Here is a 27561-nt window from a genome sequence, read left to right as displayed (position 1 = left end):
TTTCCACTTCTCCAAGAACTCTTCCCTGCTTGTCCGCTCTTGCTGCTGCGGGTGTTCTTGTCAAAGCACAAACCCTCCGGCAGCTTCCTCGAAAGCCTGGGGAAGCGGCGTGCTCTGGAACGTGGCTGCTTTAATTCCATGGCTCCTGCGGCTTGGTCCAGCCCTCAGCATCTGATCCTGCCTCTCCGAAGGGGGGAAGAGCCTGATCCCTCTCCCACAGCTCCAGGGCCAGCTGCTCAAGCCCGGCATTGCCGAGGCTGAGCGAGTCTCCAGCAAAGTTCCACCCAAAAATCACAAAGTGAGAGCTACTTCCACGTATAAATATTTATTTGTACTAAAGGTGAGTGTTTCATGGCAGAGTATCGAGCTCAGAATATATTAAATCATGAGATGCATCCGTTGAGGTACAAATTCCAGTCTCATGTCTTTAATAAATAGACTATAAAACCCCCAGTCCACGTGCTTTAATCAGAGGTAATCAGGACCCTACGCTGGTTTAAAAGGGTAACACAACGTCTGTGCTTTGCTGTGACCACCTGGGTTTACTGGGGGCGAGGGAACGGGTTCGACACTGGAGTATTTTACGATGAGCAGCAACAGGGCTGTTTTACTCCTTAAGAATCCTAAATAGGAATATTGCCTTTGGCTTCCAGGGCCCTGCCAGAGGGCCTGGGATGGCTGAGGCCGGTGCTGGTGCGCTGTCAGCTCCCACGGAGGCTGCAGCGTTTGCCTTGGGGTAAAACACAGCTGTGCTCCAAGTACTTTAAAAAAATGACTTAATAAAACAGCCAGAAGGACTTTTTGCAAGGCTATTTTCCAGTCACAGACGAAGGCTCGGACGCTGGGGCCGGGCCCCAGCAGAGCAAGGCGTGGCCCACAGCATGCGGCTGGCTGGTTTGGCTGAGCGTGGATCCGCCTGCAATTCGGACTGGAGCCCAAGAGAGAGGAGCGCTGATTCCTGTTCCTTGGGAACACATCCCGGCGGCTCCTGGGGCAGCTGCTAAAGAAGGCAAAAATCATGGCGTGGGGCCGTTGCTGTAACTCACGAGTGCTCGGTTGTTTTCCTCTGCTGGCACCTCCGAGCCGGGGGCGAGGCGGGACCAGCCCTGTCGCTGAAGCCTCCGCTGGCCACGGGCAGAGCCCGAGGCGCGGGCGGGTGGCCCTGGGCTCCTGGAGGGCCCCGGGAAGCTCCGCTGTTGTGTCACTGCTCCGTCCCCTCGGAGGCCACCGCAGGAGCCGCGAGTCAGCGGAAAAGCCTCGGGCACGGCGGCAAAGTCCGTGTGAGGATGAGGGTGGGGAAGGAGATAAAAGTCTGGGGTAAATTTCCACAGCCAGAGCTGGGAGCAGCACCCCACAGGGCTGGGGGGGGGCCCAGGGGCTTTCCTGTCATCCTCTGGCTGTCCCCAGCGGCCCCATCCCGCAGATATGGAGTAAATCAGGTCACCTGTACCCGCACAGGGGTGGATGAGGGCAGGAGCTTCAGCCTCCTCGCGGCTGCTTCTCCAGACCCACCTCGTGCCGTGTCTCTGCTGTTCTGCCTTGGATTTGCCTCTGGGATGGGAGGAGTGTGGGCAGAGGGAAAGGGGTGAAAGCACGGTGACAGCATCCCTGACTTTTCCTTGCTGTCCAGAGCTTCCTCAGGGATCTCAGGGCTTTCTGGTGCCTCCCAGGACAGGCTCCCCTGCCGGGCTGTGAGCTCAGGGATTCACCGTGGCACAGTCCCCACGGAGAGCTGGACTTGGAGCACCAGGAATGCTCAGCCTGGGATTTGTTTGACCAGAGAGGTCAAGCAGGAGGAAGGAAGCAAGGAAGCAGCAAGGAATTGGCTCAGCCACAGGGAACTGGCAGTGGCCACAGCTGATTTTAAAAAATCCTTTTAAAAAAGGGCATTAAAAAGATTCTGCTGTTTATTAGCAAAAACTGTCTAAGGCACAACGTGGAAAGGCACTTTCTTCATTTCTGCTCCAGGCAGGGTTTATCCTGGTCCGAGGTCCCCCCTCTGCGCTGGGAGCTGCTGCGTGGCCCTGGCAGCACCACAACGATCCCGGGGCCCATCCCGGCACCAGCCGGGAACGAAGGGCCCGCTCCCATCCCTTCGAGCTCCGGGGGGACACTCCCAGCAGCTTTAGGGGGAGAAGGATCAGGCTCAAAGTATTTCTGATTGGTAAAATCCACTCTGACCCAGGTAGGAAAATCCCAGGGTCAGAGCACTGGAAATGCCAAGTGATCTGTGTCATAGGGAATCAATCAATCAATCATTGCTCACTCTTAATACAGCTATTTCTAGGGAGGAGGAGAGGAGTTAATTCTTTTTTTCCAGTGACTGGTAGTACGTGGTGAGGACTTTCCAGGCCTTGGGGGCCATGAAGCCGTCCGGGGGGTTCTCCCCTTCCCGAGCAAGCTTCCTCATGCGTGTTCCTGAGATGAAGTCAAAATCGTTGTGCCTGTGCAGAACAGAGACAGGTGACATCAGCACAGCTGGCCCAAGCCACCCCCGAGGATTCCTCATCCCAGAGGACCTGGAGTGTCCCTAACACTTCCCAGCTGTGGGAGGCTGTGTTTCTGCTGCCACTCAGTCCCCAGCCTGTGCTGCTTTTCCTCCCTGGTGGCATCTTTAGTTTCACATGACCCCTGGGGACAGCTCTTGGAGGGGAACATGGGTGGCTTTCCCAGGTTCTTCCTCCATTCCTCTCCTTAGGAGGAACGTGGCTTTTCCCCCTCCCCTGGAAAGCTGCGAGCCCGAGGCAACCACAAACCCCAGGTTCTGAAGAAACCACATTACCTTTTGTTATCATAGAAATCCATGGCTCTTTTGAGCTTGTTGTAGGCAGCCACCCGGAAGGGGATGATCTCCACGGAGGTGAGGCCGGGGGCCATGCTCAGCACCTTCCCGCCGTGCGTGGGCTCGTACAGGTCCTGCTTGGTGCCAGGGTGCGGCATTCCTGCGGGATCGCGCCCCACGATGTAGAAGTTGGCCCCCGCAACCATCCGGGCTCGGCAGTGCCACTGCACCTGCAGGGAGGGACACAGGCACTGAGGGTGGGGGAAAGGGGGGCCCTGGGCATCCACAGGCAGGGCAGGGGAATTGGGCTGCGGTTTGAATTCTGAACGTGCCAAGGCCGTGCCCCCCAGGACACGCACGGGGAGGTTCAGCTCTGCTCCTCTCACCCCACGGCTTTAGGGACAGAAGGGAAACCCCTGGGGGGAACACAGGAACGTCCCTGCCCGGCAGAAGGTGGTGAAGCCTGTTTCCATCCCTTCTCCCCAGCCCTCCCCAGCCCATGGGAGGATGGGGGCCCACGGAGCCGAGCTCTGTGGGGAGACGCTGCAGCAGTCGAGCGCAGGCAAACCATGCAGGGGGGCTGAGAGTGAGGACGCAGCTCCAGCCCGCTTCCCAGGGTTTTCCAGAGCTGCACAGGCAGGCTGGAGCACAACCCCCGGGGCCAGGCTTCCTGCCTTGCCCTGCTGAGCAGCCACAGGCTGCGTTACCTCCGTGGGGCCAGCGTAGAGCATGGGAGAGGGGAAGATGGCCACGATGGTGGACTTGGGGTCCAGGACTTGCTCCTCCAGCACGGCCGCGTGCTGCTTCATGCGCCACTCCAGAGGGACGTCGTCGTCCTTGGTCCAGCCCCCCAGGGGGTGCAGCAGGAGCACGGGGTTCTTGTAGCCCCTCTCCAGGAGCTGGCGCCGCGTGTCCTGCATGAGCAGGGCGTGCCCGTTGTGCACGGGGTTGCGCAGCTGGAACGCGAAGACGGCATCTGGAAGGGAACGATCGGGGGTCACAGGCTCGTATCCACACTCTGAGCTTCCACACAGCCACCAGAGACCTGGGTGTGTCCTGTCTGTCATGAGAGACCTGGGTGTGTCCTGTGTCCACATGAGAGACCCATGTGTGTCCTGTCTCCACATGAGTGGGGCCCTGAACACCTCAGGTGAGTGTTTCACACACGTACATCCCCCTGCCAAGGTTGTTTTCATTGCACATCCTTCTTTTGGGGCTGATTTCAGCCCTACCAGCTCTCCTACAATGTCTGTGCACAGCACTGGACACCTTCCCCGAGTTCCTCAATGTTTTAAGTGATCTGTCACCTCCCCAAGCTCAGTGGCTCCTTCAGCAGGGCCAATGCTCTTTCCCCAAATCAAGGGTGAGTGTCTGATTCTTGCCAGCCTGCTGGAACCATGCTGGATGGGGTTTGAAACAGCCTGGGACAGTGGAAGATGTCCCTGCCCATGGCAGGGGTGGCACTGGATGGGCTTTAAGGTCCCTTCCAACCCAAACCATGCTGGGATTCTATGGGACAGAGAGCTGGGAGAAGACACCAGAGCTGTCCCCCAGGTGTGAAGGCCAAGAATGTCAGTGCAGAGAGGCTCTGACCTGCCAGGGGGACACGAGCAGGATGCTCAGCCCTTCCCGGCCCTCAGAGCATCCCACTGAGGACACAGCCCATCACAAGCACTGCCCTAACCAAGGAGATCCTGCGCCACTTTTTGTGACGCGCCCTGGGTCCCCCTTACTGCTCACCCCCCCAAACAGCCCTGTTTTGGGAGCATCCAGAGGCGACCTGGAAGTGCTGTGAGCTTGAGTCATGGATCACAGCAAGCTCCTGGTGCAGGTGGGGCAGGAAGGGCCCTGTCACTGGTGTGACCCAGGCACTCACCAGCATTCATTTCCCTGAACTTCTGCTTGAGGGCCAGCGGGGTCAGGCGGTACTGATCCAGCCCGTCGTTCCATTTGATCTTCTCCAGGACCTGGAGATCTCCACCAACCAGCCAGTCTCCACTCTCCATCACCATCTGGGAATTACACGCACCTTCAGTGCAAAGGGGACAGCAAGCTCCTCCTCCTCCCTCTCCCAGTCTCCTTTCAAAAGTGTGAGGCTCAGCCCCACTGCAGGACAACCTTCCCTTCTTGCAGGTGGAAAATGTCATTACAGTGACCACGTGAACTGAATGTCCTGGGCACCAAAGCCTCGCCAAGGGGGGCAGCAGCCATGCAGTCCCCGCCCAGCTGGGTGCTGGATTCCCCTCGAGCAGCCAGGAGCCTACAGGAAGGCACCAGACCTTCCTCCACCTCCCGCTCTGCTCCTTCCTCCTGGGAATACGCAGGAGGAGTGAGCCTGTTGCAAGGTGACCACCTGCTGCTGATTAATTAAAGGAGGCATTTTAAGGCAGGGAAAGAACTAACACAGCTGTAGGCTTTTTAAGCAGCAAGCTCAAGCCGCTGCGTGGAACCCGGAGCTTTCCCTTTCTGAGGGATGATGCTCCTTGTGCTGCCACAGACTAAGTGGGAAGAGAGGAGCTGTAAAAAAATCTAACAACCCTGTTGGCTGCCTGGAAGGAAGAGCCAAAAAATCCAGTCCTGCCTGCTCGGGATGGCTCCCGGCCAGCAGCTGGGCTGGAAGCACAGACAGGAAACCCATCGCCCTCAAAAGCTTGCAAAGGTTCGCTTCTCCAGCCCCTGCCCGCGTTTCCCCCCTCCGGGGCCGAGCTCCCCGTTGCAGGGAGGGGCCGAGCCCACCTGGATGTGCGGGTGGCCGGGGCAGGTGGTGCCCCAGACGCGGGCGCAGCGCTCCTCCTTCCTGTGCGCGAAGAACTCGGGGCTGCGCAGCACCGCGACCCGGCGGCCCTGGAAGCTGAGCGCCAGCGCCGCGCTGCCCTCCAGCCGCTGCTTGTCCTCCGCCGACACCGGCAGCACGATCGGGATGCTCAGGTTCACCACACCGTCTGCCGGGAGACACAGAGGAGCTGAACACCCTCCAGCCGCCGCTCGTCCTGCGCGCACAAGAATTTTAACCAGCGCCGGGCACCGGGAGCGCAGCAAGCAGAGGTTTTCATGGAAATTCAGTCATCGCAGCAGTTTGCTCTGCGCTGCTAATAAATGGTGACGTTAGTGGAATATAAAAGCTGCTTCTCTTAGGGTCAGAGGTGTCTCCAAGACACCCGGAGCATCTCAGTTCCTGCACTCTCCTTGGTTCTTCTCCGTTAGCTGCTTGTGAAGTTGAAAAATTTTAATGTGCTTGGAAAACGCAGCCCTGGATAACTGAAAAATTTAAATGTGCTTGGAAAATGCCTTCTCCTCCAGGAGAACCACCTCTATGGAGATGGCTCCGGTCTGGTGTTCCCTGGAGCACCCATTCCCTGCACTCCTCCTGGGCTGCCTCCTCCAACAGGGAGAATGCCACCACCACACTCAGGTTTTGTTTGGGTTTTTTTCTCTGACTATCTCTAGGCTGCTACTCCTCCTCCTTTACATCTCTGCACTGCCCGTGTTTAATCTGTTTTCTGTGTCAGTCTGTAAGTGCACATGTAGTTTCTAATTTCGGTGTTGTCCCTAAATAGCTTGAAATCCTGTTGGTTTTATCCCCACTCCCCCAATTTCCCAGTATTCCACTAAGGTCCTCCTATTTCTCCTTGGATAGCCCAATGTTAATACAGAAGAACTGGTCTCTTCCATGGGTTTCCAGTCACAAACAAATCACTGATTCAATTTGTTTTGATCTGACCAAAATCAGTTTGGACCCCTGAGAGTCTTAATTTGAGGATTTTCACTATGATATAGATTTTTACTTTAATTTTTATTAAAATATTTGCATTAACTTTAAATTCACAACTTGGCATCATTTGTCTGCCAGGCAGAAATGTTCATGAATAATCATAATTATATTCACATGGGATCCAATCAATATCAGCTTCGTACATTTAAATCATATTGATAACGATCAGCCAATGAAGCCAGTACAGGGGGAAAAAAAAAGCTGGATTATGAAACCAACAAATGCTGCTGAAAGTGAGGATCTTCAGGCTCCATTTCCAAATGCAGGATGGAGAGGTAACAAAAGATCCAAAAGATCACTCTGGTGCAGGTAATTACGAAATTACACAGCTGGGATTTTTGTGCAGACTGGGTGTGTCAGGCCATGTCATGACTGCCTGGATCATAAGCAGGCCATGGCTGTAATAATTCCCCCTTTTTGGTTTGTTTTTTTGTAAATCTCAAAGAATTATACCCCAAAAGAATCTCAATTGCAGTAATTGGTGCAGAGCCTGAGAACAGTTCCATACATACCAGCTACTGAGCGCCTCTTTCCTGGAAGAACACAAACACAGTAAGATAATTGACACTCAGGGGCACGTCACAGAAACCATTTCAAGACTCAAAGCATTTAAAAGCTCGGCCAAGCACTGCCTGACCACGGGCAGGGCTCCTGCTGGCGTGGCCATGGTCCTCCACGGTGCCCCCACAGCCTCACGCCGACACTGTCGCTGTCACCGCTCCCGACTGAGTCACTGGTGCATTCCTGCAGATCCACCCCCCTTCCTGCTGGCCCTACACAGAGCACTTCACCCACCTGCTGGGGCATCAGGAGGGGTTTGCTGCAGAGCCCTGGCTTGCACAAGTGCACCCCGACCACCACGGGAGCTGCCCAAGCCATCGCCCACCCCAGGGCTCTCTGGGTAGAGCAGGCTCGAGCATCTCCTTGGCAGTGCCACACCCCAGCCTCAGCACCACGGCATGGAACCCTCCACCACTTCCCAAAGCTCATCCAAGAGCACCTGGTGTTCTCTTTCCCACTCAGATGTCCCCCTGAGGGCCTGACCCCGCAGGGTGCACCAGGAACTGATGCTGCTGCCCTCTGCTACGCAGACCTTGCTCCAGAGAGCTCTGCAAAGCTGCTCTCCTGGCCTTTGTCCCTGCTCCCCACAGAGCTCTACTAACCCTGAACATTTGCCCACAGAGCTCAGAGGAGCTGTGCTCAGGGATATTGGCAGGTTTGGGGGGGCACCCCAAAACCAGATGCTCTCTGGGATGAGCCTCTGGCGCAAAGTACGGGGCTCTGGAGCAACGTGGCCATCCCGGGGTGCTCTGCGACCTTGGCAGGCACAACAGGCAGCTCAAAGACCACAGAGGAGGCTCTGATAACAGGGACGAGCTTCTGAACACTGTTTGCACACTGGGCAGGAGGTGAAAGGCTACAACGTGTCTGGGAGCAGAGCCCCCCCCCAGACATTCCCACAGTGCAAAGTGAGCAGTCCTGAGCTTTGCCTCTGCTGCACAGTGCCCAAATCTGAGCAACAGCAGCAAATCACTGCCCTGTGTGACCATGGGATCAAAGGGACTTGCTCACTCAGATCCCTGAGGGCAGATATCACTGCCAGGTCTACAAACCCCAATGTGAGCACCCCACGTGCAGGTGAAGTCACAGCAACAGCATCCACAGCTGAGAAGCAGAGTGGAAACATCTGTGCCCCTGTCTCAGCTGTGGATGGGCATCACCTGAGCCCTTTTTGCCTTTTCCAGGGATGAAGCACCTCTAGCAGAGCCTGCTACTGCATAGAGAAATCTAATTTAGGTCAAGTCACCACGATGGATAAGCAGGGAAATGGGGTGGAGGGGGCAAAACCAGGCTCTGCTCCTGTTTCCAAGGAGCAGCTGCCTTCTCCTCCCACTTCTACCTCATCCTGGCAGCCTCCCTGCTTCCCTGGCTTTGGGTTTGCATCTCTGTTTACCCTGGTACAGCCAAGCACCAAAAGAGCCACACGACGACTGCCGGAGGGTTTGAGCAGCCCCGCGCGAGGTGTCAGAGGTGCCAGGGCCGTGCCCACAGCACGGTGACCTTGGTCCCCTTCAGGAGCCCTGGGGTGTGGCACGAGGGAGGACAGGAGGACACAGGGGATCCCTACCGTTGAGCAGGGTGCCGAAGTGCAGCACTTGCAGGTACTCTGCCTCCCGCATGAATCCTGTCAGAGGGGTGGCCCAGCCTTCGCTCAGCACCTGCACCCACTGCAGATCCAGCTGCAAAACAAACCCAGAGGGGTCATGCTCCTGTCACCACGTCACGCTCAGAGGTTGCTTTTCCTCCCCTTCTGCTGCAACAGCATTTTCATTCTGTTTTGCTTCAAATACAGGACATTCATAAGGGGGAGAAAGACAGGGCAGATGTAGCTTGGGGCTTTCTAAGCCAGACTCACACACGTTCATAGCACAACTTAGAATCCCAGAATGGTCTGGGCTGGAAGGGACCTCAAAGCCCACCCAGTGCCACCCCTGCCATGGCAGGGACACCTCCCACTGTCCCAGGCTGCTCCAAGCCCCAATGTCCAGCCTGGCCTTGGACACTGCCAGGGATCCAGGGGCAGCCCCAGCTGCTCTGGGCACCCTGTGCCAGGGCCTGCCCACCCTCCCAGGGAACAATTCCTTCCCAGTATCCCATCCAGCCCTGCCCTCTGGCAGTTTGAACTTGTGGGGCTGCATGAACACAGCAGAGGAGACTGGCAGCCCTGGCCTCTCACAGCACAGGGTGGAGGCGTGGTAGAAAATGGCTGAGGATCAGGATCCCACCTCAGCTCACCATAAACCACAGCCACAAAAAGTCAGGGCCATCAGAGGAACACAGGCCCCTCTGGCAACATCCTCCTGGAAGCTTCTGCCCTTGGAGCAGCTAAATAGTGCCAGGACCTGTGTGTGTGTGGCAATACCTTAGTGATCTCCACCGCTGGCAGGGTCTCTGCCTCAGCCCGGACACTGCTGAGTTTCTCCTCAGGCACAAACAGCTCCAGAACATCCTTGACTGAACCTTGGGGCACGATGTTCTGAAAGACAGAGCCAGGCAGCACTTGTAACACGCTGGTTTTTACAGGCACGCCAAACAGGCAATGTCCCAAAGCAGGGTTCCAAAGCTGCCAGTGGTGGGGACATAAAAGTGACCTACCTGTGCTTGGAGCAGCTCCACGACCTGCTGGATACACTCAGACACCGATGCAATGTTTGTTTTCAGCACCAGTTCAGGAGCTTCGGGTTTCTCATACTCTGAGTCAATCCCCGTGAATCCTACGGACAATTAACCCCCAAATTAAATGTATTTAATAGAATAATCAGTGCCTTGGAGCCAGCAACGCTGTACAAACAACCAGAGGGCATTCAAGCATGCTGGGTACAACAAGTGACACTTGTGACAGTAAGATTAGGGGAACAGGATCCTCTTGTGCACTACAAAGGGCCTTTAGAAACCCACCCCTACGTGCGGCACTGCCAGGACAAGGCATCCAAAGCTTGGGAAAGCAAAAGGCAAAGTAAGATCTCACTCCTCCATACCTTTGATCTCTCCAGCTCTTGCTTTTTTATACAGGCCCTTCACATCTCTGCTTTCACAAATATTTAGAGGGGCGTCTACAAAGATTTCAAAGAAAGGAAGTCCAGCTGCCTCGTGAATTTTCCGTGCGTTTTGACGATCCTGGTAGAAGAAAGATGGGAAAAATCTGAATTGCAGCAAAAAAAACCCAAAACAACCTGGATTTTGACACAGGTAAATTAATTTCTCTTATAGATTTATTAAATGTACGCTAGTTCTAATAAGGTTTTTTCATCTCACTTCCCTCCTTTTCTTTAAAGACACTTAAAAAAATTTGTACAAATCTACAGTTTTTATCTGTTTTCAGCTTTTCCCATGCAAAACCTCAAGATGTTTTTGTTAGGCAGGACAGCAGAACTTTAGATTGTGAATCATTATCTGCCCTGTGTCTAAACGGTTGGACTTGATGATCTTAGAGGTCTTTTCCAACCTTAATGATTCTGTGATTCTACGAGAAAAGGAACTGCTTGCATCAGCCTGATAACAGCAGCTACGGAAGTGAAAATCGCAGTCAAATCTTCTTCCAAAGGAGCAGTGACAGCTCTAGGACAGGCTGCTGCTTCTGTGACTCTTTTCTGCCTCTGAGGAGTTAATAGCAGGGAGACCTTGAACTCCTCTTAGCTTTTCATCAGTTCGCAACACCGGGTTAATTCAGCGAGGTCACTGCCCTCCAAACAGGTTGTGCGTCAGCGGTGTTCTACCAAGCACCCGATGGTGGATTTAGGAAACCCTCTCCATAAACCACCTTCACCATCTGAGCTGAAGCTGAGAAGAGAGCAGGCTGTGGTGGGGGGGGGGGTTTACCTTTGTGAAGGGGGAGATGAAGCTGGTGATGCAGACGAGCCCCGCGTCGGCGAAGAGCCGCGCCACCTCGGCGATGCGCCGGATGTTCTCCTCGCGGTCCTCTGCCGAGAAGCCCAGGTTCTTGTTCAAGCCGTGCCGGACGTTGTCGCCATCCAGGGAGTAGCACGGGATGCCATGAGCCACCAGGTACTCCTCCAGAGCAAAGCCAATGGTTGTCTTGCCAGCTCCGGAAAGGCCTGGCAGAGGCAGGGAAGTGAGGGGTCAGGTGTGAGGTCAAGAGAGTGAAAACGAGAGCGCAACTGGGACACCGGCGGCAAAACTCCTTCTGTCTGAAGTTCCCTACCTCATTCCTCCCTCAAGGAGGTTGGTTTCATCTTTCACAGAGCCCTTTTCAACCCTTCTTATTGAAGGGGTGGCATTAATGCCATGAGAAAAGCATCTACAGCCCAGCATCTGGAGAGGTCCAACCCAGCAGTGCCTCTTGCTGGGCTGTGCTGGGACACACAGGTGCCAGGAAGCAGGAGAGGGGTGAAAGGATGCTCCAAGTCTCTCAGCACCTTCCTCTTCCTCCCCTTGCTCCCACTGTGCAGAGCCAACTGCTCTCGCATTCTGAACCCAAGGAGAAGCTCTTGCTGCAACCACGTGAGGTGGGACAGGCTCCAGCAGCAACGGCCCCTCATCGCCTCCTTCTCTAGGTGCATATTTCAAAGAATAATCAGCAGCCAGGCAAGCTCAAACCTTTCAGACACAAGATCCTTGAGTAATATTCAAAAAAGGAAGGAAATTGCCGTGGGTAGGGCTTTTGGCTTCAGAAATTACATAAAAGCAGATTGGGGACTTCAAAATTGAGGAGGAGAACAAAACCCTAATGTGCTTTAATCCAGCATCTACCACCTAAGGTGACAGGAAGGCAAATCAGAATGGCTTTACAAATCCTTCCAAGCACGTCCTTCGACATCCTCCAGCAGCCAAAGAAAATGCCAATATTTAACAAGCAAAGGAACAACTGGACAGCTGGCAAAAGACAGAGTTGTCTAAATATTAGAAATGAGAAATGCAACTGTCATTTCTGGCAGCCCCTAATCCCCAAGCAATGAGTTTATATTCCAAGGCAGAAGAGAAGCGCAACAAAACAAGTGGAAGGGATTGCTCCCAGCCTGACTCTGTGGCTGGGAGTGTTTATTCTCCACACAAGGTGACTGCCTCATGCTGCCTCAAGCACAGCACACCTACGTGTCCCAATAAACTTCCCACTGCTCCTGAGTGAAAACATCCGCGCTTTGGACAACCCTGGGTACGTTCCACTGCCAAAGGATTTGAGCCAAGGCTTCCTCAGCTACACACTTGGGAACAACGAGTGCTACCCCTGAGGGCCTCTGACATGTTCAAAGGAGTCTGATAGCAGCTGGGAAATCCATAAAAACATCAGTTATGGGCAGCAGCTGCCAGGGAGAACATCTTGCTGCGCCAGCACCGCGTGTCTGCCTTTCCCACGTGGGGATGTTTTGCAATTCCCAGCTCCCAGGGAACGCTGACGTTTCCTGCAGATCCCAAATCCCCACCTCCCAGCCATACTCATGGAGTTTCACAGGTGAGGCCACGCTCTCACACCCAGACAAAAATACCTGTGAGCCAAACCGTGCAGCCTCGGAATCCTCCCCTGGTGCCGACGACTTGGCCTCTCTTACTCCTGCTGACATGATGGGCTTGGTAAACCACGTTGGTGGATCCCTGAGGAAACAAAGCAGAACAAAGCACTTCTGTTACCTTTGCTGCTCTCAGTGCAAAGGGAAATCTCTGCTGGGACAAATAAATTTTCTGAGAAATACAAATTCATTAACGAGCCAGCGCGGTGAACTCCGGGGCTTTGGTGTGAGGTGAATTTCTGTCTCAGCAGCACAGACTGATTTTTTGGAGGCTCTTTGCCTCTGCCCAGGGTGTTTCTGGTGGCAATGCCTTCATGCCAGCAGGGAGCAGGGAGAAGGTGACTGGCTTTGCTGTGGGAGCACTGCCAGGTGACTGATCCCCCCGCGGGCAGGCAGGACGTGGAGTCTGGGCAGAGACACCCTCCCTGCCTTCTCAACAGTTTCAAATGCAGACAGACTCACCTATTATTTTAATTGGGCTTGCAAAACAAGAGCAACTTCAGGTGCTAATTTACTGGCTGTGTAACACAGAGAGAGAGAGCTGCAGCTGGGGCAGGAGCAGTGCCGAGCTGGGCATGCGGTGGGATGGGAGGCAGAGGAGACAACCCCTGACGTGTCCATGTGCATTCCCAAGCAAACAAGGCCCCAGCACAATGCTGAGCCAAAGGCCTGAATTTTGGTGCTTCCTAATTCTGGCAGTTCCCAACGTTGCTGACCCCAGACTCTGTGCAGGGCTGGCTGCAGGTGAAGCAGCCTGGACATGCCCTGCAGCTCCAGCAACGGCACCTCCACAAGGAATTTTCCACATGGAGTATCTACAGGACCCTGCTAATTGCAAGGGTGATGTTCCCAATTGAGGCATCCAAAGCAAAGAACAAGGAGGGAACAAAGATATAAATATATCCTGGATATTCATGTAGGGAGAGAGAGAAGAGAAGAGAAGGTTTCATGGAGACCTCACAGAACCTTCCAGGACCTGAAGGGGCTTACGGGGAAGCTGGAAAGGGACTGTTCATCAGAGCGACAGAACAGGGGGAATGGGTTCAGGCTGAGAGAGGGGAAATTTAGGTTACTTACATGGAAGGAATTGTTCCCTGGGAGGGTGGGCAGGCCCTGGCACAGGGTGCCCAGAGCAGCTGGGGCTGCCCCTGGATCCCTGGCAGTGCCCAAGGCCAGGCTGGACATTGGGGCTTGGAGCAGCCTGGGACAGTGGGAGGTGTCCCTGCCCATGGCAGGGGTGGCACTGGGTGGGCTTTGGGGTCCCTTCCCACCCAAACCAGTCTGTGCTTCTATAAAAAACCCAAAACATCTCTAGACCTGCCCCTGAAAAGGTGAGTGAATGCTACGTATCCCGTGACTCAGAGAATAAAAGATAAATAGCTCAAGACTTGCTTTCTGTGGTTTGCTCCCTTCTGTTGCTTTGTGTGGGCTTTTTTTGCAGGGGGTTGTCAAAAGTTTGAATGTTTTGAGCTCGCAAAGGTGAGACAGCACCACCGCAGATTAATTTTCTCCCACCCCCAGGAGTTCAGGCTGTGTCCCGCAGGAGATGAGCCACAATAATGGTCCATGCCTGGGGAAGATGCAGGATCTGGCACATTCCTGCGTGGCTGATGTAAGGAGATTGTTCTAAGTACAGGTTGCTGTGCCATAAATCTGCGCTGTGTGAGCCTCTCAGAGCTGTTAGTTTGCACGCTGGCACCTTTGGGAGCTTGGGAAAGCACCACTGAGGGCATTTTTGCAATTCAGCAACACTGTCACACCTCTTCCACCTGCCAGGAGCTCCAGACGGTACCAAATCCCTCTGATTTTTCTGCTCTGTTAATAAATTTCCCAGGAAACTCTTCCTAACCCTGAGCTGGGCTGGGAGCTTGCTTGGCTGGCAATGGGCTCTTCAGTGGGAAAGACCAACTTCCCACCTCATCATCCACCAGCTGGGACATGGCTTGGGAAGCCAGAGCTGAAGTGTGGCAGAAGGGAGTGAAGGCAGCAGGAAATCTGATCATTAATGGCCTGAGAGCAAATCCTGGAGAGATTTTTGCCTAGGAAGATCATATCCCTGCAGGATGGTTGGGAGGAAGAAGGAGGCAGTGGATGGGGTTTAATCAGATGCAGGGCTGTCCTACTGCTTTGATTCTTGGGGTGTTAACCCTGTCACTGCAAATCAAACACACTGAAGTAGGTAATCCAATCATCATCACAACATCTACACCTGGGCATCAGGCCCTAAAGCAGGGACAATTTAGGACACTGGTAAGCATGTCTTGGAATAGTCTGGGTCAAGGAGATGAGGTTTGGGAGAGGAACTTCTGACTTCAGCCCCAAACAAGGCTCCAAACAAGGCAATAAATGTCCCAGCAGCACCTCCAAAGAAGGGAGGCATCCCCTGCCAGACAGATGGTTGAAAATGACACTGCCACGCTCTCCCCGTTCCTTGGAAATCTGCTGTTTGGCCCTGTCTGGATGAGCTCAGTGCTCAGCCCACCCTGCCTTACCTCATCCAGGAAATGAGAAAAAAACAAACACACTGCTCCAAACCTCGGACTGAGGCTGCAGCAGACCAAGAAACCCAATCCTAACTCTGCCTTTGGTCTTCTCTCCTACTGAACCCATCCATGAGGCTGGCAAGCAGGGAGACACCAAGATCTTGGCGGTCTTGAGGATCAGGCTTGGCTGAGCTGCCTGTCAAGAGTCTCCTGGCTTAGTTTCCAAGGGGAACAAGCTTTCCATCAACCAGCTGGTGGGACAAGATCTCTGTGTGAAAGCAGGCTGCAGCCAGAGGCAGGAGGTTTTTCCTGAGCAATCCTCCTGAATAAAGGGATGGGGCCTCTGAGATAGGAGAGTCTTTGCTGGAAATCAGGAACCATCGGTGTCCTCTGCTCCGAGAGCCACCACTGCTCAACTCACAGCATCCCAAGAAGTGACCTCAGCTCTTCCTGAAGTAATTGGCCCTGGAAGGGAGTAGCTGTGCTTGCCCACATAAATTATGTGTGACTACCCAAGAAGATCTTATCAGGGAGCATCTTCTCCTTGCATCTGACAGTTTAAAGCACGAGGTCTGTGGGGCCTCTCCCAGACATCACTGACGTTATTGGGAGCAGAATCACTGCACATCTAATAGGAAATGCACCAGACAAAACCCATTTATAATCATAGAAGGATAGAGGTGTATAAGGTTGGAAAAGACCTTTAAGATCATCAAGTCCAGCAATCAACCCAGCACCCCCTCGTGTTCACCACTGAACCATGTCCTCAAGGCCCACACCATGTGGTTTTTGAACACTTCCAGGGATGGTGATTTCCCCACTTTCCTGAGCAGCCCATTCCAATGCTCTACAACCCTTTCCATGAAAAAAATTTCCTAATATCCAATCTGAGCCTCCCCTGGCACAACTTGAAGATGTTTCCTCTCCTCCTGTCCCTGTTCCCTGGGAGCAGAGCCTGACCTCCCCCCGGCTGCCCCCTCCTGTCAGGGACTTGTGCAGAGCCACAAGGTTCCCCCTGAGCCTCCTTTGCTCCAGGCTCAGCCCCTTTCCCAGCTCCCTCAGCTGCTCCTTATCAGAAACCCTCCCCAGCTCAGCTGCCCTTTTTGGGTTTAGGGTTCTCCCAACAAATTGCATGGATGTTTTGCCATCTTCCACTAGGAATTCAAGTATAAACTCTGGCCCTTAGGCAGCAGCTCCTCCTGCCTCCGGATCCCCAGTTCTTTAACCAGCACCTCCATGGCTACATCAAGAATGGGAGCATGGCAAGAACCAACTGCGAGTGCCACATCCCACAGCTGAGGGGTGGAAATGAAGGACAGATGGGAGCTGAGCAGGACATCCAGGAGATCTCCTGAGCGCACACAAGACCCTCAGGCACCCAGAGCAGGCAGAGCTCTGTGACGCTGAGAAGGAGATGTGGCACCAGAAAGCCGCGCTGGCCATCGCGGTGGCCGAGCAGGCCCAAGCCCGTGTCCTTATCGTGCCCTCAATTCACCCCTGCCTGCTGCAGCTGGCACAGGCACGGAGCTGGACGCTGTCCAGGAGCCACAGCGCACGGCAGGCTGCGGCAGCATCCCGCTCTGGGTGAGGGACTCGCTCCTGGGAGCACGGCTCACGCCAGCAGAGCCAGGCTGTGCAGCGCGGAGCTGCGAAGGGCACGTTACTCACACGTCCGGCTCACTCAGCACTGGCACCAGCATCCAGCTGGCAGTGCTCAGGGCCCTGGGGAAACCCTGACCCAACAGCCAGGGCAGGGTCAGGACTCCCCCAGCTGCCTTTTTATTTATAGGGCAAGCTCACAGCACCAGGAATATGATTCATTTTTTTCCAGTCAAGCGTTTCACACACACCCTATTTCGGTACCGCAGCCTGGACACGTCTCAGGAAGGAAAAATTAGACCAAAATAAAAATAGAGGCTTTCAAAATGTTTTCAGCTGATCCTATTTACAAATAGTAGAATGGGCTTTTAAAATGATGGAATGATCACACAAGCCTTTGCTTGCACAGGCAAGCAGTGGGATCGAGCACATGGAGGGATTATTGGGGTATCTGTGCAGGGTCAGGAACCAGACCTGATGATCCTTGTGGGTCCCTTCGAGCTCAGGAGATTCTTTGATTCTGAGTTTGAAGTCAAACACTTGCCTAAGCCTCGGGAGAGTGAGCTAACCAATCATTAAAAAAACCCTCCCACTCCTGCCAGCATACTGAAAAAAAAAAATTATTTGTTCCTACTGGTTGCATTTGATGTATAAAAACTATGTTTATCAAAATTTTCCTTAAAAAACTATTTCTTTCTTCCAGGACTGCTCTGGCAAAAGAGTGATACTGTCTCCATGAGCAACCAGGGGGAAAAAACCTCCTGTGAAAGAGTCATTTGCTGAAGAAGAGCAAACCTGATACTCCAGAGAAAAGGAGGAAGAGAGGAAAAAGGGGGGTTTTGTCTGTGGAAGCAAAGATTTGATCACAATCATATTGAAGCACAATGGAGAAACCTTGACATCTCTTACATCCCAGCTTAGCTCTTGTAACCCAAAACCTGTGGACTTTCCCCAAATAATCATTTAATGGACTAAGGCAGAAAATCTTCAAAACCAACCCCCATTCTTTCCCAAGGGAAAACCCCAGCAAGGCGGAGTTACCCTGGGAATTTTGCCTGTTTAACCTCTCAGGATGCAGGCCCACATGGGGAAGGGGGAGCTTGCAAGCACCTCTTGTACTGCCCAGCTCCCTGCTCCCATGCTGCTGTCCCAGCTGTGCCACCACCTCCCTGCTGTCCTTGCTGTGCCACCGCCACCCTGGTGTCCCAGCTGTGCCACCGCCACCCTGCTGTCCTCGCTGTGCCACCGCCTCCCTGCTGTCCTTGCTGTGCCACCGCCACCCTGGTGTCCCAGCTGTGCCACCGCCACCCTGCTGTCCTCGCTGTGCCACCGCCACCCTGCTGTCCCCGCTGTGCCACCGCCACCCTGGTGTCCCCGCTGTGCCACCGCCTCCCTGCTGTCCTTGCTGTGCCACCGCCACCCTGGTGTCCTCGCTGTGCCACTGCCTCCCTGCTGTCCCCGCTGTGCCACCGCCTCCCTGGTGTCCCAGCTGTGCCACCGCCTCCCTGCTGTCCTCGCTGTGCCACCGCCACCCTGCTGTCCCCGCTGTGCCACCGCCTCCCTGCTGTCCTCGCTGTGCCACCGCCTCCCTGCTGTCCTCGCTGTGCCACCGCCTCCCTGCTGTCCTCGCTGTGCCACCGCCTCCCTGCTGTCCTCGCTGTGCCACTGCCTCCCTGCTGTCCCCGCTGTGCCACTGCCTCCCTGCTGTCCCCGCTGTGCCACTGCCTCCCTGGTGCCCCTGCTGCTGTCCCCCTGTTCCCTGCACAGGGATGAGGAGTCTCCTTTCCCAGCGCCCGGAGGTGGGCAGGAGCAGCGCTGTGTTTTCGCTGCAGACTGAGCAGAGCAGTGACAGTGCCGTGTCCCCAGCCCCCTGCCGAGGCGGAGGGGCTGCCAGCATTCCCTGTGCCGGGCAGGATGCTGGGCTGGGCTCCCTTTCTCCGCCCCGTGCTCTGAATAAACGTCAGCAGACGCAGTCTCTCCTTGGCACCCGCTGCCTGTTCCTTTTGGCATCGCCCCCGGGGCCCTGCCAGGAACGTAACACAGAGAAGCTTAAGGTTTTCTGAGCCATCCCGGTGCCCCGAAACAAGCAGCCTTTCAGCCCGCAGACAGACAGCTGGAGATGCCAAACCCCGCGAACACACGGGATTTTCAAGCTGCTGTTAAGCTGAAGTGGTGTTTTCTTAAGCCACAAGAATTTCTGAGCTCTTAGCAAGACCTTATTTGCTGATGGCAGCTCAAATATTTTCCTCTTGGCATAAATTCGCACGGCTTGGGTTGTCACAATCAAGTTTTATACAACACTGGCACAAAAAAAAGGAGAAGAAAATCAACAAAACCAGGCTCACATTCCAGTAACTTCACAAATCAGATGCTTATTTCTACACTGTGAGTCCAAGTCAGCAGTTGGGGACTGAAATCTGCCTCTCTGAAGGCTCCCAGCTCAGGCGTTTCCTTATCTCGGAATGAGATGATGTCACTACTCTCATTTCCTCGATGCAGAAAAGCCAGTGACTCATCCTGCGCTCCTACATTTTTGGGATAAACTTGCAAGGCCAGGACAGATGTTATAAAAACAATCTCCCTGTCTTCATTCCTGAAATCTGAAGGGACAGCTGCAGGGGCAACAAATATTTAACAAACAAAGCATTTCGTCAGGCACTGACAAAAATAACAATTTAAGCACGAAACCCCGCCATGGTTGCCCAGTTTTTAATATTCAGAGCAGCTCTGCTAAATGATCTCCTGCAGATGAACCCGCCTGAGCAGTTGGGCCCCTGCTCCTTTTGCAAACAATGAGTTTGCAATGTCAATTGCAGAAGAAATGCCTTGGTTTAATGCCTGCTAGGAAAACCACCCAGAACACACAGCCCTGCTTCTCTACCTTCTTCTGGAGAAAAAGATCGCGTTACAGAAATGGGAAACTGAGTGTCAGTCCCTCAGATTGAAGGGACAAGAGGAAAAGGGGCAAAGGTACAGATTCTGACTACACATTAACCTCAGTATCAAAAAAGGTTTCCAGACAGGAAGTGTATCCACATGTAAATAATTTCCCCCCCCCCCGAGTATGAGATTTGGGAATTTAATCAGTGGGCTGTGGTTGTCTGTGGTACATACGGCACTGTACGTGCCCGCCTCCCGCCGCGGCAGGACAGGCACCCTATCCCTGAAAACATGCCAGGATTCCTGCTCCAAGCACCCTGCAAAGGAGAACCAGGCCAGGACACCGCCAGCTGAGCTAAACTGCGGGACACAGCCACACACACAGGCTGTGCTGGGCAGGGACACCTCGGGAGTGCAGCCGAGCCACAGAGTCCTCTGGCCACTGACCGAGCCACGTCCCACTCCACCAACGCCATCCCTGGGACAGCTCCAAAAACTGGTTCTGCAAATTGAGCCCACCTCAGCTCTCGATGGTATGGGGGTAAGATACCCCCTCTGAACATGCCCAGGGTATCCCTCTCAGGAAAGAAATCCTCTGTCTTTAGAGCAGCTCCAGTGGTTTCATGAGCAGTGGGAGCTACAGAGGATCTGTGCTCCAAGCAGCTTCATCAGCTGTGTGAAATACATCTATTTCTGAGCCCAGGGCAGGGAACGGAGCTGGGAAGGGGCTGGAGCCCCAGGAGCGGCTGAGGGAGCTGGGAAAGGGGCTGAGCCTGGAGCAAAGGAGGCTCAGGGGGGACCTTGTGGCTCTGCACAAGTCCCTGACAGGAGGGGGCAGCCGGGGGGAGGTCGGGCTCTGCTCCCAGGGAACAGGGACAGGACAAGGGGAAACGGCCTCAGGCTGGGCCAGGGGAGGCTCAGCTTGGACAGCAGCAGGAATTTCTGCATGGAAAGGGTGTTCAGGCCTTGGCAGGGGCTGCCCAGGGAGCTTTGGAGTGCCCATGCCTGGAGGTGTCCAAGGAAGGGCTGGAGGTGGCACTCAGTGCTCTGGGCTGGGGACAAGCTGGGCATCGGGCACAGCTTGGACTCCATGGTCTGGGAGGGCTTTTCCAGTCTCAGGGATCCTGGGATTCTGTAAAAGAACTCATCCTCCTGTGAGGCTTCTCCTCTCCAGGACCCAGTGGCAGCCTGATGAAAGGGAAAAGCTGGACTGCAGCCCAGGCTGGTGGGGTCTCAATGCCGTGGCCACAGGGTGCCTCTCCCTGCCTCAGGTTGGATGTCCAGCCTTGAACCTGGTGTCTTGTGCCCCATGAGCCTGACTTTGTAGTGGTCAGCAGCAGGCCACAGGATACCTCTCTCCACCTCAGCATCTTTTTCAGGGTTTTCAAACTGCAAAAGCAGCAGCAGGAAGGAACGTAGGGGAACTTGGCCAGGAGCACCACGCAGGACACGGTTAAATGGGGGAATTTTGCCTGGCGGGCCAAAAGTTCACTTGGCTGGAAAAAATCATTACAATGAATTCATGGAAGGAAAGTTCATGAGGGACTATCAGGAGGAAAGGCACAGCCTCTGGTATCTCAGCTCGTAAATCAGTGGGAAGGAGGACAATGCACTGATGTCCCAGCCATAAACTCTTTCCTGGCTCCCACTCTCGGCTGCTGCTGGAAACGACAGACGGGGCTAAACAGACCTTCCCCTCACTCAGCACCTCCTCCGTGCCCTGGGAATTTCTGCTGGATGAAGACAGGGCCGTTTTCACTGCTGTACACTGACTGTGCCACCCTACAAAACCAGCTGCAGGAGGCAAGGCCAAGTTGAGGACTAAAGGAGGATGAAATTTTCCTGCCCCATCTCCCTGTGCACCTGAGCCCCACAAGCTGCAAGATGGGCTTTTAATGTGTGAGTGCACCCAGGGTTACCTAGAGCCTGGCCCAAGTCAGCACCGAGGATGTCGTACTCTTCCTGAACAAGTGGCTGCTCAGCATTTCCCCTCCTTCCCTAAAGCAGGTGGAGGCACAGCTCTTAGTCATTCCATGCTGCTCAAAGGCTGGTCCAAGGACAGTTCAACATTTTCCTTGGAGATTACTGTTAGTTGGTCCCTCAAAAATTCATGCAAACTCCCAGCATCTCTCAGAGGGTGGCGCAGCCCCCAGTTTTACAGCCACAGAAGGGTAGTGGAGAATAAGACCAACAGCAGATGAAGACTTCAGCTCCCACAATATTTAAGACATTAAAATGCCTGTTTGAAGAGCAGCTCCCCTGGACTCCAGGCTGCACCTCTGAGAGCTCGACACTCCTCACATCCATCTCCAGGGGCTCAGATCAGCTTTCCAGAGATGCAGTGAGCTGCCCCAGCCATGGCTTGGGGGGGACTCATCATGCCCAGGGGCAGGTGCCCAGCTCAGACCCCCACAGCAGTCCTCTAAAAAAAAATCCCTCCTCTAAAATGACTTTTCCCCCCTCTTCCCACGCTCACTGGCAACACAACCTAATGATCTTCCCATCAGAAGGGCTGGGCAGGCCTGAAAAATGACCTCCCGCCCAACCACACTTTTTGCACCACAATGGGAAGCTAAAAAACAGTTTGATATTGAAGAAAACATTTTGTTCTGCCAGAGAGGCCGCAAAGACCTGCAGGTCAGAAAGTCTTGGAAATGTAGGTGCAGACGGTTGTTTTTCAGCAATGCACAGAAAAAGCTCATCTCAACAACCCACAAAGTGCTGCAGCTAACAGAAAATAAAATCAAATCTATGTAAACCAACTCCTTCCTCAAGCTCTGCTCTCCCAACACATTTTGGCACCCACTCAGCAGACAAAGCTTTTGACACATGGAGTCGTAACTGAGCCAAGCTGTGAGCAAAGAAGCAAAGACCACTCTGGGAGGGATGTGAGGTAGTGCTAGCGAGGAACTACCAGCCCCACAGGCAAATCCCAACTTCCCAGCATCCCACGGCATGACGCATAGCCAGGGCTTTTTTGCATCCCTCCTTTTGTTAATGATCCACTCCGTGTACATTTTCTCTTGGAAATGATTAAGCTGTGAAACCATTAAGGAGCTATTTCTCACTCCCTTCAGCTGTGACACCCTGCTCACGATAACAGCAAATTCATAAATGGGAACCTGAATTACACAGCCTTTCTCTTAATGGATCTTTGAGAAGCAAAGTGTACGAGCAGCGTGACCAAGGTACAGGCTCAGGCATTCACACAGGCCCTGCACGCCACTTATCTTTTGGGGGCCTGTACAGCTGTAAGTTTATCTAAAACACCTTTTCATTTCTAAAGTCACCCTCCAGGATCAACATCAGCCCAGTTAAAATTAAAAAAAAAAAAAAAAAAAAAGGCAAATATGCCAGTGTTTGTCTTGAAAACCCTCCAGAAAAACAAAATCTCCATGGCTTAAATCTAAGCTGCAGCTGCAGTGCACATGTCTGGGTAGTGTGGGGTCTTCAGCATCAGCTGCTGATTGACTAAAAGCTCTTGCAGGGGCTGCCCAAGGAGGGCATGGATGGAACTCTACGCCTCTGGATTTTGGCATGGATTTGTAAGTGGCTGTGACTTGATCTGTGCAGAGAAACCAGAGGCTGGAGTCTGTATTTATCCCGGAGTCCAGCAGTGGGACAGGAAGGAAGGCGCTGACTCAAAGTGCTTCCACTCAGAGCTGCAGGAGCTACAGGTGGGTTTCGAGGCCCTAGCTACCCCCTGGTGGCTAGCCACCCCCACACCAACCTCCTCCAGCAGCAGCAGAGGTGCTCAGCTGGTGATCCCTGGGAGATGGAGAGATCCCAAAGAGCCACTAGTCCCATTGGGAAAGCAGAAGATGAACCTCGGAGCTCAGCTGCAGGGGTCAGGCCTGCCCTACCTGCTCTCGCCTCACAGGGAAGGGCTGTTCAGGCAGGAAATATCCATCCCAGCAGAAAAACCCTTCCCTTTCTCCGTGTGCTCGTCCTCCTACGGTCCTGGCAGGTGCTCTGTCCATGCAGCCCCCTGGAACACACCCCCTTGCTGCTCCTGCTGCCGTGGCACTGCCAGGGGACACCAGCCAAGCCCTCCTGCGCTCAGGGACCGTCCCCCACTGCCCCCAACTCGCAGCTTCTGGGGCTGCACCCCACCACAATGGTTATTTAATTCCCCAACGCCTGGAGGGCTCAAGCATGGAAAGGAGAAGGCATTCATATTTAGGAACCTGCAACTTTTCCTGGCTTTTCTTCCCTGAAATTCCCCAAATTGAACCTGCCTGCTCTTACAGGGCAGAGTGTGGTTATTAAACACTGGCCTGGCACACTGGCAGCCCAAGTGAACGAAACAGCAAGGTGTGGGCAAGAGACTGGAAAGGGAACTTTTAAAATAATAACAAAGGGCTTCAGAAAACTGGGAGAAGAGGGGAGAGAGTTATAATTAACAAAGTAACAAGAGTTAATCACCTCACCTTTCCATGGTCTTCAAAGAAAAGAGAGATAAAGCAAACAAAGCAATAGAAAATAAACCAAGAAATCCCAAGCATGTGATGAGCAGCTGGAAAACAATCACCTTTGGATGTCACGGTGCAATGAGTTGGGCACCGTGTTCCACAAAATCAATCATGCTGTAAGAACAAGGCTTGGGACTCGCTGGATCAAACACGAGTTTTATAAAACTCGCTTTCTTGAGTGACTCAGCCCAGAGCAAGCCACGCTAATTCCCTGAAATCAGGGCTCTGCTGCCCTGTCCCCTGGGCAGTGTCACTTCGATGAGCTACTCAGAACTGCTTTGAAAATAAACATCTTTCAAGATGTTTTGCTCTTTACGTTCAAGGCAACAGTTGAGTGAGAGGAGATGAATGCATGGTTTGGGTGTTTTAATAAGCTTTTTCTTTCATGTTGCTTTGCAATTAAATTGATGGAGATGTACATATGTTCCTGCTCTGCCTGGGATATCACTCAGTCCATCTGAACTCTGCCCTGCAGCTCCATTTTTTTTTCAACATGAGAGTAATTTTTAGGCAAAGAAATGAAGCCTCTTCCCTCAGGGTTGATGTCTGATCTTATGGGTTTGTTGCTCCTCTTTAAATAAATTTAAATAAGCCCACATCATTTGCATGTAAGCCCTACACAAACACAAGTGAACAGCCAGCAGAAGTTCCAGCTCTGTGACGGAGCTGGGCTGAGGAGGCACATCCCGCTGCAAGCCGGGGGGGTGCCACACCAGTCTGACTCCTGGAGATGCTGCTGCGAGGCCAGGCAGGGGACAAAGCTGAAACACTTCCCCTGAGAAAGGCAGTTTCAGCACTCGGCTCTCATTCTCCCTAAGCACCTGCAAGGGCACCCAAAGAGAAGCCCCACTCGCCGGGGGCAGGACTCCCAGCGCCTCCATCCCATGGGATGCGCTGAGCTGCACTTTCCGCGCAGCCCCGGGGACACAAAGCCACGCAGGCAGTCACCGTGCCAGGGCAGGGCCGTGCCCGTGGCTCTGGGCTCCGTGGCAGGCTGCCCTGGAGCACACTGCACCATCTGTGTCCTCCTGCCCGTCCGGGAAACGCCGCTCGGCGGGCAGAGGCAGCGAGCGGCGGAAATACCGGCGGCGGCGCCGCAGGTGTGGGGAGAACGAGCTGCTCTCTCGACACAGCTCAAAGAACCCCTCAGCCCTGAAAGCCACGCTGTGCAGGAGCCCACACAATAAACAAGGGCAGGCCCACAGCTCCACCTCGCTCACTGCAACCCCTTCATGCTGTGCTTGCTCCCGAGAGCAGGGTTTGCCACTGAGGCACACAGGAGGGCTGTGTGAGGAACATGAAAGGCTTTAAGGTCATCATTACAGACCGTTCTTCTCCCTGAAAAGTCAGTCCCGAAACTGGCCAGAAATGAATGCTTTCTGTCAGTGAGGGCTGGGAACAGGAGGACACTGCCTGGCACGTTGAGGACTTCATAACTCTTGCAGTGTCATGAGCAGAAATGAAGAGAGCACAGAGCATTTCCACATTAACCAGCCAAAGAGAGATTCCTGCACACCAAGACTCTGGTCTTCCTTCACACAAGGCAGAATTAAGGTGCCATGTTCATTTTTAAGGACATCACGTGTAGAAGCAAAAAAAAAACCCCAAACAACCATTAAGTTTTTTTCTTTGTACTTTGCCATAAGCTTCGAGAAATAAATGGGTGTGCAATTAAAGCATCCTCAAACCGGCCTCAAACTCCAGAGAGCACTCAGGCTGAATTTAGGCTTTAAATCCTGGGCTTCTAGATATTCAGTTTCCAAAACGAGGAGCACTGTCAAATAACACAGTGGTCCATCTCACAACAGCTGGCACTGCTGTGCCTTTCCAAAACTGACAGCTGACCAACATCACCTGCAAAACGCAGCTCTGACATCCCCTCAGCCAGTGAATTAAGCTGGTAACACCGAGCCTCTCAAAACCACATCTGTGGGACAAAGATCAACACGCCACCCACATGACGAAACTGTGGTAAAACTGAGATTTTATTAGCAACAAGGATTTTTAGGAGTAATAAGGATTCGTGTTACTGGGAGAACAAAGAATGGGGATTAAGAAGGGGGCAACAGAAGGATGATCCTACTGCTGTATCAATAGGGATCTCAATAGGATAAATTACTGTGTCTTCATTTTAAAATTGAACACCTTTGGCTGTTGCAGCTATAAAAGGTGTCACAAAAAATCGTCTGTGTGCACAAAAAAATAGGTCAAAGGACGCTAAACAAAGTGAAATTCCTTATCCCGTGCCTTTGACATAAACTGGAGATGGTTGAAACCAAGAAGGTGCTGAGGTTGCAGTTGGGAGAGAGAACTTCCTTTGCACTCTGTGCAACCACATCTTTCTGACAAGGGACAGGAAGATCACAAATGGGACATCACCATTTCACCATCACACCCCAAACCTCTTGTAATTGGTGAAATCACGCCTTTTCTCACTCCATCAGATACCTGGCAGATAAGCACACAAAAATCCGCCTACAGCTGTCAAGCTGATAGCATCTGTTTTGACAGCCACGGCACAAAGGTCAGCCACAAACTTGCTTATAAAGGTCATTTTTCCAGCCCAGGGTGGAGGCAAAGGAGGGATTATTCTGGAAGTTCAGTAATGCCTCTCTCCTGTCACAGCAATGAACAGAACTCCCATACACAGCTCACGGCTCGCACCTCCCCTGCCTGAAATAATCCCTAAACCACAGGTTTTTGCGTTTCCAAGAACACCCTGCCTCACAAGCGCGCTTTGTTCCGCGTGGTTTTGGGTGCGTTCCTCCCCGGACAGATTACCACTGTGTCCAAAATGCATCAAATCCATCGGAAAAGTTTATGGCAAACTAAAAAAGAAATCAAACCAACCAGCAAAAAGCTGCCCCAAAGACCTGCGTCAAGACTTCTTCTGGTTCTGATTTAAAACCTGGAAAACGTACGCGCAGCCAGAGGGACCCAGAGCTCCCATCCCAGATCCCGGGCGTGAGGGAGGGCGGCTGGCAAGCGGAACGCGATGTCTGGCTGCGGCCAGGATTTACAATTTTCATTTCTAACTGAACTATGTCCTGGCTATGGTTACTTCTCCTTGCTGTGTGTGTTCTAAAGCGCTGGCTGCGCAGCGATGCTGAGAGCCTGACGGAGGTGGTGACCGGCTCACCAACTCCTTCTCCGGGTGCCACCGGGACAGAGGACCCCCAGAAAGCCACGAGCGAGGCAGGCGCTGTCCCGACCTCCGGCCCCGCTGATCTGGAGGGGACCAGCGGGGACCGAAGTTGGCACAGAGGGACAGGTGCGGGCTGCGGCCGAATGCCCGCGGAGGATGCGCGGAGCGCCCGGCCAGCGCGTCCATCCCCGTCGCCCCGAGTGATGGATGGATGGGCTGGCGAGCTCCGAGCGCGCCCCACCAGAACGCCCCGCTGCCGGGGATCCCAGCGCCGGGCGGAGTGCCGGGGGCTCGGAGAGGGATCCGCAGGGACCGCCCGCCCCCCGCGCCCCGGCGCGTCCCTACCGTGTGCTCGCGGCTCGACATGGTGCTGCGGCGGCGGGCCCGGCGGGCCGGGGCTAT

The 27561-nt window shown here is 53.8% G+C and overlaps 1 protein-coding gene across 2 annotated transcripts; it reads right to left on the bottom strand.

Moving 5' to 3' along the window:
* Window positions 1-309: 309 nt before the first annotated feature.
* Window positions 310-27561, bottom strand: PAPSS2 (3'-phosphoadenosine 5'-phosphosulfate synthase 2). 2 transcript variants are annotated; one of them, XM_069018857.1, is made up of 13 exons: window positions 27505-27561; window positions 12560-12665; window positions 10935-11170; window positions 10094-10232; window positions 9711-9829; window positions 9478-9591; window positions 8683-8794; window positions 7067-7087; window positions 5519-5724; window positions 4659-4794; window positions 3490-3758; window positions 2783-3012; window positions 310-2444 (listed from the first exon to the last, which is right to left on the bottom strand). In XM_069018857.1, the coding sequence occupies exons 1-13, from the start codon at window positions 27523-27525 to the stop codon at window positions 2303-2305; spliced, it is 1851 nt and encodes a 616-aa protein (XP_068874958.1). In that variant the 5' UTR covers window positions 27526-27561; the 3' UTR covers window positions 310-2302. The 2 variants fall into 2 exon arrangements, with proteins under 2 accessions (XP_068874958.1, XP_068874959.1); XM_069018858.1 differs by lacking the exon at window positions 7067-7087.

The sequence above is a fragment of the Aphelocoma coerulescens genome, chromosome 6 (assembly GCF_041296385.1).
Source record: "Aphelocoma coerulescens isolate FSJ_1873_10779 chromosome 6, UR_Acoe_1.0, whole genome shotgun sequence".
Taxonomy (NCBI): Eukaryota; Metazoa; Chordata; class Aves; order Passeriformes; family Corvidae; genus Aphelocoma; species Aphelocoma coerulescens.
The sequence above is the reverse complement of the archived record's forward strand: the minus strand, read 5'-3'. Positions and strand labels throughout refer to the sequence as shown.